This window comes from Leucopleurus acutus (assembly GCF_964270905.1).
Source record: "Leucopleurus acutus genome assembly, chromosome: 1".
Taxonomy (NCBI): domain Eukaryota; kingdom Metazoa; phylum Chordata; class Mammalia; order Artiodactyla; family Delphinidae; genus Leucopleurus; species Leucopleurus acutus.
This window is the reverse complement of record NC_139142.1, coordinates 184827654-184840280: the sequence shown is the minus strand read 5'-3', so window position 1 is coordinate 184840280 and position 12627 is coordinate 184827654. Positions and strand designations below refer to the sequence as shown.

Genomic DNA, 12627 nt, shown 5'->3' with positions numbered 1-12627 from the left:
TGCTGTATATAACCCCTATACTATCCTGAAGGTCAGTTTTCTTCCTACCAGCAATAATCTGAGTATTTATAATTTTTAATGTATAGTTTTGATATACGGTGTATATTTAACTTTTTACAATACCCAATCCTGACAATAAAAGGTTTTTTTTTCTGTTTTTATTTTAAAAAGCACTACTTATTTTCAGCTTCTATCTTTTTATAGGTTACAGTTCCTCTGAGTCATCTCATCAATGCCTTCCATTCACCGAAAAACACATCTGTTTCTGTCAGTGCATCAGTTTCTCAAAACCAGCATCGGGATGTAGTGTCTGAGCATGAGGCTCCCAGCAGTGAGGTAATAGTTTTTACCCTGGGTGTGTGAGAAAGTTTTTTTGGTTTAGTACATTGTAAACATGCCTGAAATAACTTTCTATGTTTAGGCATTTGTAACAGGGTGATTACTGTCTTCAGCTTCATCTCCCTTTTACGATTAAAGATGTCCAACTCTGGCTTTGTTGTACATATAGAAATACTACTTTGTTTTATTTTTAACATTTAATTTATAAAAAATTTCATGTGGCAGTGTATTGGTATTCACTTCCTACGTTACTGCTTGTGTAATATCATTTAGATATTCTTTTATGTTGCTTCAGTGGTAGCAGGGAACCTACAGTTAACTCCATAATTCCCATAATTTTCAGGAAAGATAGAATAGCAAGAAGTTATCATCTACCACCTTATAGGAGCTTTCAGTGTAATTGAACAATTGGAATATAGATACCTGAAAGTGAAATGTATAAGCTATGAAACCGTACTTTGAGTATTCAGAGAATTATAAAATCATTGTGGCCTAGGATATAGCGAATTCCCAACGTAGGAACCTTGTGTTTACAAGATTCATTAATAAGATAGTTTCTTGTAGCTCATAATACATTTTTCATAGTAAACATTATAATCTATAGTTAAGTTTCTCAGAAGCCTCTTTAACCATAAATAGTTTATGTTCTTAGTCCTGATATCAGGGGCTATGGCAAAGGACAGTAGAGGAGGAGTTGAAAAAAAAGTTTGCAGGACTTCCCTGGTGGCCCAGTGGTTAAGACTCCACGCTTCCAATGCAGGGGGCCCGGGTTTGATCCCCGTTCGGGGAACTACAATCCCACATGCCACGTGGCACAGCCAAAAAAAAAAAAGCCTGCTTTTGGTGGGATGGGGGGTGGTTGTGAGGTGAGTCTTGGGATACAGTTTTACTTAGATGAAAAGTTTGTCTTTATGCTTTCCTTTTTTTTTTTTCTTTTTTAATTGATTATTTATTTTTGGCTGTGTTAGATCTTTATTGTTGTGCGTGGGCTTTCTCTAGTTGTGGCGAGCGGGGGCTACTCTTCTTTGCGGTGCGCAGGCTTCTCATTGCGGTGGCTTCTCTTGTTACGGAGCACGGGCTCTAGGCGTGCAGTCTTCAGTAGTTGTGGCTCGTGGGCTCAGTAGTTGTGGCTCGCGGGCTCTGGAGCACAGGCTCAGTAGTTGTGGCGCACGGGCTTAGCTGCTTCACAGCATGTGGGATCTTCCCGGACCAGGGTATGAACCCGTGTCCCCTGCACTGGCAGGCGGATTGTTAACCTCTGTGCCACCAGGGAAGCCCCTATGTTTTCCTTTTATATTATCTGCCAAATTCCTATTGCCTCTGTCTATAGGCAATCCATTCTTGTCTTCTGTTGTGACACCCTTCTTCCAATTTACAGCCCGAGAGCTTTCCTAATGATAAGACTGCATGTATCAAAATTGCTACATGCAGCAATATTATGTTCATTTTAGAAATTTTGGAAAATATTATGTAGGTAGAAGAAATTAAATTAACCTGTGATCCTGCTTCTCTTTTTCTCACCTGTACTTTTATATTTTATAATAGTTGGATCATACTGTATATGCTGATTTAGATTTTGCTTGATCATTTAATAGTCTTAGGAACTTTTTATTCCATACATTTTCTGTATTTTTAATGACTTTCAGAGTGTTCATTTTATGATGTTCTCTTGTTGGATATTGTTTCCAATTTTTTGCTGCTCTGAACAACACCATTTGTACTCTCCGTGGTGCTAAATGTTTGACTATTTCATCAAGTGAAATGGCTAGGTCAGTAGTGAAGTACATTTTGGGGGCTTGAAAAGTAGCTAAACTCTAGAAGCCAATGTTGAGCTTAAAACTAATGGTCTCAGATACAGAATTGGTGTCTTATCCTCTGATTTACCTTCATTATTCCTATGGTTTATCATTGATGACTGTTTGTTATTGCTTCACAAACATTTTCATTCTTCTTAAGCTTCCTCCCTCATCTCTACTCGCACTTCCTTTGCTCTGAGGTTACATTGCTTTCATCAAGTCTTGCTCATCCAAACACCCACTTCACAGTGCAAGCAAAAAACTTTCAACTTCCTTCAAGCTACTGACTTCTTTTCCTGTTGCTTTCAGACTTCTTGAAAAAGTAGTACTCTGAACTTAACATCTGTTCTTGCTAAACTTTTATTCATACTACATCCCATTGTAGTTTGGCTACTACTTTTACCATTTTATAGACTTGTTTTGGTATATTTTGTTGACTTCCATAGCAGTAAGTACAGGCCTTTTAAAAATCCACATCTTTTTCATCTTTTCCTTAGCATTTGACCTTGCTGAACATCCACTGCTTTCAAAATACTTTCATAAATTGAGTGATACTACATTGATGGGTTTCTTTTTTTCTCTTTCTGTTTTGCTGGGCGTTTTTATTGCCAGCCTTTTACACAGTGTGTGTACATTTATCTGTAATCTAATTTTCATTTTGCATAGTCTCCCAGATTATATATCTCAATGTCTATATATATTTATATGCTGATAACTCCCAAATCTATCTCCAACTCTAAAGTATCTCTAAAGTTTTAAAGTAATTATCTGGTGGCTTTTTAAATACCCCTCTGGATAGGCTCCAAGGACCTCGAAATTAAGATGTCTAAAACTGAGCTGCTTCCCCAGATTCCAGTGTTTTTTTGTTTTTGTTTTTGTTTTTTGCGGTACACAGGCCTCTCACTGTTGTGGCCTCTCCCATTGCGGAGCACAGGCTCCGGATGCGCATGCTCAGCGGCCATGGCTCACGGGCCCAGCCGCTCTGCGGCATGTGAGATCTTCCTGGACCGGGACATGAACCCGTGTCCCCTGCATCGGCAGGCGGACTCTCAACCACTGCGCCACCAGGGAAGCCTGATTCCAGTGTATTTGATCTTAGAGTGGTTTTAGCCCCTCTTCATCAGTCTGGGTCCAACCAAGAGAGAGAGACCACATAGTCATTTGAACAGTGAATGTTTAATATAAAAAATATATAATTTTTTAGTTTAATATTTTAAAAACCCTGGTCTAACAGGGGATTAGAATAACTAGGGATTGGCTAGTAATAAGTAAAGAAAATTCAAATATATAGGACTTGTGGATTCAAGAAGCAGCTAATCCTCCCAGGACTGAGAGCTTCCCAGGAAGAGTTCTCCACCCCGGGCTGAGGTTCTGAGGTTGTTGGAGAGGGAATGGCCTTGGCTCACTGAATGGCACAGGAGTCACTGGTGCCGTGCCAGCTGAACCTGATGGAAATCTGCCTCCTCGGGTACCAGGAGAAGCTGTTCATGGGGATGTGTGTTACTGGAAAAGCTGCTGGGTACTGCTGGCAACTGTGCACTGTAGGAGCCAGGCTTTGGAGAAGCTGCACCAGTGGCAAGAACCACTCCTGGAGAAACCCATGGGTGTTATGTTGCACACAGGAGCCTGCTGAGTGAACACAATAGCCTGAACCAGGAGCAGAAACTCCTCCTACAATGTCTCTCCAGTGCCCTCTACTGACAGCTTAATGTTCTAGCCAACAAAGGAAAAATATTTAAAGGGCCCAGATCCATGAACATGGAGCCAAAAAAAGGATGAAGAGGAGCTAAGAGACAACAAATCAATAACCAGCACATCCATCCTTCTCCCTCACAATCCCTATACTTTACTGGTTTCTTCAAATGTCTGTTGTCTGTGACTTGGTATTTGCATCCTTCTTAGTCAGGGCTCAGTTCAGGTTCATACCATTTTTCTCTTGTTACATCAGCCTTCTGTTCTCCAGCTTATCATCTTTGTCTTCTATTTTCTTCCTATAAAACAAAACTAATGATATTAGCTATAGAATTAAATTCAAACAAGGCTCTTCACAATATGGCCATAGCCCATCTTTCTAGTGCTTTCTTTGGTCACTAAACTTTTTACTGCATCTCAAACATTCCAAGCCCTTTGATGACTTTTTGTTTGCCCTCTTCCCCAAGGTTTCTGCCCCCATCATTTGTGAATTAAGTGTTATTTCAGTGAAGCCTTATCACTTAGGAAATTAGTTGTTGTGTTCTCTTATGACTTTTTAACAAAATATCTCTGTAATAGCAGTTACCTTATTGTATGATAATTATCATATTCATATGTACCTTATTTCTCTTTATGTTCCTAGGACTTGATACTCATTATGTAAGGGGCATAAATTTCTGTCTTAGTTAAAAATCTGCATTTCCCTTTGTATTATAAATAGACTTTTTGGTTTCCCCATTTTAAAAGATAAAATATCTTTGTAGCTCTTGAATATTGTAGTCCTTCTGATTCCATTATAATAATGTGGTTTATATTCTACAGTTTTTATTACCTTAAAAAGCACCTTTTAATGGCTTCCCTGGTGGCGCAGTGGTTGAGAGTCCGCCTGCCGATGCAGGGGACACGGGTTCGTGCCCTGGTCCAGGAAGATCCCACATGCCGCAGAGCGGCTGGGCCCGTGAGCCATGGCCTCTGAGCCTGCGCGTCCAGAGGCTCTGCTCCGCAACGGGGAAGGCCACAACAGTGAGAGGCCCGCGTACCGCAAAAAAAAAAAAAAAAAAAAAAAATTCACATTGTTTCAATTGATAAGTACTCTTCAAGTTAAATAGCTTGATAATAATGCTTACTTGATATAAACAACAAGGACCTACTGTATAGCACAGGGAACTGTATTCAATATCTTGTAATAACTTGTAATGGAAAATAATCTGAAAAAGAATATGTATATTTATACGTATATAAGTGTATGTATATATAACTGAATCACTGCTGTATACCTGAAACATTGTAAATCAACTATATGTCAGTAAAAAAATAAAAATTAAAAAATAATAATGCTTACTTGGTTGAATTAATCTTTTACAGCCTATACTTAACTTAAGGGACCTTGGATTATCTGAATTAAAAATTGGACAAATTGATCAACTGGTAGACAGTCTACTTCCTGGAATTTGTAAGGACAAAAACGTTTCTTCCCATTGGCATACATCTCATGTATCTGCACAGTCCTTCTTTGAAAATAAATATGGTAAGTTAATATATTTTGTGTCCCAATGAAGGTAAGCCATTACAGTACTATTGATAATTTAATTGATACCACTTATTTTTTTTGATACCACTTATTAATACACCTCTGGTTTCCAGTGTTTCATTACATTGTTGATTAGAGGGTTTTTTTTTTTTTTTTTTTTTTTTTGATTAGAGTTTTGAAATTGTCTCTAGGAAATAGCAATTTTTTGTTTCTCCGTGCTCTTAGCTAAAAGTAACTTAAGCTAGACATATATATTTTTACCTCTTGGTTTGAATTTAATTTCATTGGCAGCTATATTTGTATATCATATAAAAAAAGATAATCCAAAGGACAAGTGATAGACACTAATATGATGAAGAAATGTGATTAAATTTGCAATGCTTTTAGATAAAAATACAAAAAGCAGAGTCATACATGGGCAAATGAAAGGCAAAACTCATTTTGGTTTTTCTAATATTCGGTAAAATTATTTGTTGTATTTCATGACTTTTTTGTTTGACCGTTAGAAAATTTACTTTTTACAATTTCCTTCCAGGTTGCTTAGATATATTTAGTACTTTACGTTCCTCTTGCTTGTACAGACAACATTCAAGAACTCTTAAAAGAATTTGTTCAGATCTTCAGTACTGGCCAGGTATGAAGCAACAGTTGTACTTATTTTGAAAAAAATAATAGATTTATTTAATCTATTCAGATTTGTCTTTTTTAATGATATTAATGATTAGAAACATTCATTTGTAGCTCACAGTAGAACTTGGAGAATATTTGGAATCAACTAGTTTGGGTATATCTGTGTAATTTTTAACCTGGGAAATATAACTAAATTTTGAATGTGAGTGACAAGTGCCACAGTAAAGGAAACTCTAGGGAGCTCACGTATACCTGCTCCAAAACAATTAAGCACATTTGTTTACTTCTCTCATTTTCAAAATCCCATTGCAATGACAAAAAAAGATAAAAATAAGAAAAAAGTCGGGGCAGCAGCAGAGGGGTTTTGTAAATGGACCAGAAATTTGATGACTTTCTGGAACTTGTAAAGTAGACGAAACCCCATTGATATCAAAATCCAATATGTATTCATTCATATTTATTTAATATCAGGCACTACTGATAGGTGTTAGGCGAGAGTGATAGTTATGTAACTGAAAAAGACATATGTTATCAACCCTCATGACGCTTATAGTAGAGTGACATGAAAGAGGTGTATAATGCTAATTCCAGTAGAACTTAGGAAAAATCCCCAAGTTCTAAGTCAATAATAGTGAGCTCTGGGGTAACTGATTTAGTGAAACAGTTGAAAGATTGCGAAAAGTGGGCCAGTCACAGAACAGATCTGGCTTGCAACTTTTAGACAAAAGAACACATCTCTAATAAGGTATCCGTGTGTGTATGTTGAAAGGGGACTCCTGGTTTGAGGGTTGATGCCAAAGAGAGAAACAAGATAGTAACCCAGGTTACTTTGGACTTGAATCATACACTAAAGGTACCTGCTCATTTACCATAAGTCCATGTTTTGTAGTCTAAATATATTTACCACTTTGATAGTTTTGAGGACTCCTGTCTGGAGTCAGTACTGATCATTGTGTTCTTCTTTACAAATACAAATGGTTTGCAAGAATCTCCATGTTTGAGGAAAATTTATAGCATGAAGGAGAGGCACCAGGTTGGGCAAAAAAATCTCTTTTGTAGTTCTTTGAAGAAATGGTTAATGTAGAAGACGGAAGAATACTTAAGAAGGGATGATACACTCAGTTTTAAATATTCAAGGAAGAAAAAAACTGAGCATGTATTAGGGTATAAAATATATCTTAATAACTTTTTAAAAAGTTAAAACTCAAAGGTCAGATTCTCTGATCATATGATAAAACTGAACTCAAATAATAGAAAAGATACCTAAAAAAAATTCCTAAATATGTGGAAATGTTTAAAGATACTTTTCTAAGTGTCTTGTGGCTGAAGGGAATTGAAAACAAATTACAGACAATTATTCCTGAACCACAATGAAAATCTGCATATCTAAATCTTTGGGTTGAGGACAAACTGAACCTGAAAGCATTGTATGAATTTTAGGAAATAAGGAAGATGGGAAATAAATTGATTAAATATTTATTTTTAGAATTTCTTTAAAAGAACGTGAGAAATTAATATGGATAAGACACATTAAATGAATATAATGGCAAGAAATGGTTTTACTTAATTTAATCAAGAATCAATTTAATTTGAAAAGAAAATAGAACAGTCTGATTAAGAAATAATGAGAAAATACAGTGTTAGAAGTGAAAAGTGGGAACTGTCACAGATAATGAAGATTTTTAAATTGTAATGTATATAATTTTATATTGTAAATAAAAATATGTTGAAACATAATTATTCGAGTTATAAATTACTAGCAAAATTGACCCAGGAAGAGATAAGACAATAACTATAGAATTTGAAAGATAATATCTTTCAAATATAATCTCTTTGCCGCAGAGGCACTAGGCTCAGATGGTTTTATGGCTGTATTCTGTTTTCCAAGGTCAGGAGTCTTCCTGTTATTTAAAACTTTTTTAATAAAGAAAAAGATAGACTAGGCTTCCCTGTTTATTCCATGAGATGACTGATACTAAAATATTAGTACAAAAAGAATAAATAGATTAATTTCACTTAATCTAGATATAGAAATCCTAAGTAAAGTCTAAAAAAGCACATATAGAAATATCCTAAAAATTATGATTAAGGAATACAAGAATGATTTAACATTAGGAAGTATGCTAATTTATCATGTTAATTGATTAGACAAGAAAAGGATTATTATTTGTGTATGATGAAAAGGCATGTGATATATATGCTAACTATTATGCTTCCTAAAAACTTGTAGAATAGATACTTTTAAAATTTCTGAAGTGTATCTGTTAGGTTCTCATTAATATGAGAAACAGGATGTCTAGTATCCTGTTTTTGTTCAGTAATTTGGAGATCCTGAAATATCTGATTAAAAAGAAAAAGGAAGTTTTATATAAGTTAAAGGGGCAAAATTATAATTAGGTGATACAATTGTTTACCAGAAAATTCAATAAAATCAACTGAAAGGCTGCCCTGGTGCCATAGAAGATAAATGCATAAAAATCAATCGCTTTTTTTTTTTTTATCCTAGCAATAGGTTTTATTTACAGTTCGTTCAAAATCCATGAAATCTTGTATCCTGACAAGAAATATGCAACATGATACATATATACACACACAGATATATATATGTATGCATATGAAATCTGACTGAAAGAAATAAAAGAAGAGCTGAGTAAAATAAAGTGAGAGAGTACTGTAGTCCTTTTCAGAAGAACTTAGTGTTCTAACATTATCAATTTGCACCCAGATTTTCAATGCAACTCCAATCAAAACTCAAAACATTGGTTAGGAAAATAAAGAGTTGATTTTAAATTTGGGCATTAAAAGGGAATCAGATTATTTTATTACACCTTAAAAAGTTCCAAAGAACTGAAAACAAGTAGAAGTATTAGATAAAGTCAGTAAACTGCCTTTAAAATCTTAGTGTGAGGATGAGACTCTTTAATCAAAGCACAGTGAACAAACCACTAAAGATTAAAAGACATGGCTTCATTAACCTTACAAATTACTGTTTCACTTAATTAAAACACAAAGACATTAAAATAAATGTTTGAAATATAAATGACTAAAAGTATATCTTAAAGTATATCCATATTCTGCAAATGAAAATGGAAAAATATGAAAGGTCATGAGTGCTCAGTTCACTAAAGAAATAAAAATAATCAATAAAAATAAAAAATGTGGGCTTCCCTGGTGGCGCAGTGGTTGAGAGTCTGCCTGCCGATGCAGGGGACATGGGTTCGTGCCCCGGTCCGGGAAGATCCCACATGCCGCGAAGCGGCTGGGCCTGTGAGCCATGGCCACTGAGCCTGCACGTCTGGAGCCTGTGTTCCGCAACGGGAGAGGCCACAACAGTGAGAGGCCCGCGTACCACAAAAAAAAAAAAAAAAAATTAAAAATGTTTTCAAAAATTTTCCTCACTTCTAATCTGAAATGCAAATTGAAACAAAATGTTACTTTCTGCCCATCAGATTTTATACAAATTAAAAAGATTTTTATTTATATTCAGTGCTGCAAAGGATATGGAGGAAAGGACACTCATATTCATTCGTGGGTGTATAAATTCTTGACAACATCCTTTTGGAGGACAGTTTCTTAGTGTTAAACAGTTCAAGTCTCACAGTGTCACTTTTAGGAATGTAGTCTGTGTGTGATGAAAGATAACAGGTACAAGATTTTCAATAAAACTGCAGCATTATTTTTAGCAATAAAAACTAGGAAACAGCTAATGCCCATAGTAGGGAAGAAGACGAGTAAATTGCCATACCCTGATACATGGGAAAACTGTAAACAGCCATTAAACTGAATGCACTGCCTCAGCTGTTCTGGAAAATGTCCATGATAAATTGTTAAGGGAAAGAAGACAATTGCAAAAGTTATGTACTATTTTTATAGAAAGAGCATGTTTTAATACATAGAAGTATAGTCATGGAATTGTTCAATTGGTTACTTCTGGAACACTTCAGCACACTTGTAATTAAAGTAATTAAAACGGATTGAATCTATAAATCAACTTTACTTTTTCTTGGTAATTTTAAAATGTAAAAACATAAACAAAGAACTGTGTTAAAAAATGAGATAATAACTAGGATGTACGGGAATAGTGTCAGAGTTTTGATTCTTAAGCATTTTCCTTATAAAAATTTAAAATGAGAAGTAAATATGATACTGTTTGATTCAGTTTTCATACAGTCTCGGGGTTTTAAAACTTTAAAATCAAGGACACGACGTCTACAGTCCACTTCTGAAAGATTAGCAGAAACACAACATACAGCACCATCATTCGTGAAGGTAATTAGACCTTTTATGCTGTTGTTTGAAAAAGCAGTAATTTTCAAGTTATTAAAAAGAACGTTCAATATCTGATTTCTATTGCTGACTAATAGATTTTCTTCCATCTTTCCACTTAGAATAAAGGATTAATATCCTGTGTAATCAATATAGCTAGAACTCTCCTGAGTGCCAAGCTTATCTTTCCATTAGCCTGTTAGACATCTTCCTCTGTTTTTTTTTTTTTTCCCTGTCAATCTACACCTGCTTATGTATTCTTGGATAAGTAGCATCCACCCAAGCTAGAAACCTGCTGGACAGCTATGATCTGTCCATCTTCTCTCACCTCCCACATCCATTAATCACTAAAATCCTGTTGATTCAGCCTCTTAAGTATTTATTTCTTAAATCTGTCTTCATCCCCAGTTCCACTGCATAGATAGACCATAGTTATTTCTTGCCTAGATTCCTCTCATAAACACTCATTTAGTCTCCTTGCCTTTAGTTTTGCTACCTTTAGCCCAGCCTCCAGACTGCCATCCACCAGACTGTCTGAAATGTATCAGTGTAATGGTTGTATTCCTCTGCTTTATTGTCAGACTTCTGCCGTGTATACATATGGCATTTCGTCATTTGGCATTCTGCCTACCATTTTTGTGTTCTTATCTTTCAGTGTGCCCCCTCCTCTCCTCCTACCCTCCTCCTCTCTTGGTTTTTTAAAGTCCTGTCAAACAAGATTGTTTATAGCTCTTGAGCACTAAAGGCTGCTGTTTCATGGCTCTTTCAAATTATTCATGCTCTGTGCTGCCGTGGTTCAGCTGTGCCATTCTCTGTAAGGCCTTTACTGACTTCTTAGGTAGCAGTTGTTTTACCACCATACCTAGTACCTCTAACATAGTATCAAAATGACTTCAAAAACTTAGTTGTTTGTGTATCTCTGCCCAATAGACTGAAAACATTCAGATGATTGGTTATTTATCTTTACATCTTCAGAACTTATACAGGACCAAGTATATGCAAGGTGCTCAGTAAACATTTAATAAATGAATGAGGTTTTTCTTCCAGCAATATAAAGGAATGTGACCTATTCTAAGCCATTAGAACCCTAAGTCAACATGTGACCTGTTAAATGTTTTCAGTGTAGTCAGTGGTCTTATGTAGAGAGTTTCTCTATATTAATTGATGCAAGTATAGGGTCCAGTGTTAGTTTCCTAGCCATTGATTATTTATTGTTGAATCTTAATTCTTCACATTGACAATAAAAATTTTTAATTCTAGAATTTTAATGAATTTTTTTGTGAGTGGTTGTTATATTTTGGGGGAGTATTATCTGTATAATCAGCTGATACTGATGTATTGTTTGCGTATTTAGGGGTTTCTTTTGCGGGACAGAGGATCAGACATTGAGAGTTTGGACAAACTCATGAAAACCAAAAACATACCTGAAGCTCACCAAGATGCATTTAAAACTGGTTTTGCAGAGGGTTTTCTGAAAGCTCAAGCACTGACACAAAAAACCAATGGTGAGTTGATTTGACAGCATCCATATTTAGGGAAGAATATCTGAAAGAAAGTTATAGTCCTGCCTTTAAGTGATTATATTCTAACAATTTCCCAACATTTTATTGGTTATATTTCGTTATATTTGTATCTTAAGCTGTGGTGTAGAAGTGGGAATATCTGCTGGCACTTTTCACTTTCTGAAGTGAGAAGCCAAAGTCAGCGATAGAAGCATGAGTGGCTTCATGAAGTTTTTGGTAACAGGTGCTGAAAGGTAATCATGGAGATTATGCAAAACATGCCAGGCTCCAGTATTGCATGTGGTGAAATGTGATTACCGTCAGTAACCTAATATTTGCATTTCATTGATATGTCATTTCTCATTGATATAATTTGATTTAAGGCTTTTTCTTTTTTCTCCAGATTCTCTAAGAAGAACTCGCCTGATTGTCTTTATTCTGCTGGTAGTTGGCATTTATGGACTCTTAAAAAACCCATTTTTATCTGGTAGAGGCTCTTTATATTTATCTGACTTTTTTTTTGTCTTTTATATACTCATTTCTTTTTCATAGTTGGTCTATCTAAGGCTTAGAGATAAGAAAACATTAATGTTTATAGTTCCAGGGTCTAGGTCTTTCATTCCTAAGTCAAGACTTCTCAGATTGGGTCACTTTAAGATTGTTTTTTGCATTGAAATTAAAGTTCCAAGGATTATGTTAGAGTTGTTTTTTTGCATTGAAATTAAAGTTCCAAGGATTATGTTAGAGTGGAAATGTTAGATCTACTTCTGGTAGTGATTAGTTCCCCAGATTTTTAGAAAATGATACCTATCCAATAATAAAATTTTAAAAACATGTAGAAGAATTTTATAATAGCAATACAAAGTGTAAT

At 35.3% G+C, this 12627-nt stretch overlaps 1 protein-coding gene across 1 annotated transcript in view; it reads left to right on the top strand.

The window, feature by feature from the left end:
- Window positions 1-12627, top strand: part of YME1L1 (YME1 like 1 ATPase) — a 30661-nt gene that overhangs the window by 4164 nt on the left and 13870 nt on the right. The window contains exons 2-7 of the mRNA XM_082843475.1: window positions 205-336; window positions 5193-5355; window positions 5894-5992; window positions 10148-10257; window positions 11609-11759; window positions 12160-12243. Of these exons, the coding sequence (XP_082699601.1) occupies window positions 205-336; window positions 5193-5355; window positions 5894-5992; window positions 10148-10257; window positions 11609-11759; window positions 12160-12243 (739 nt within the window). The remainder of the gene's footprint in view (window positions 1-204; window positions 337-5192; window positions 5356-5893; window positions 5993-10147; window positions 10258-11608; window positions 11760-12159; window positions 12244-12627) is intronic.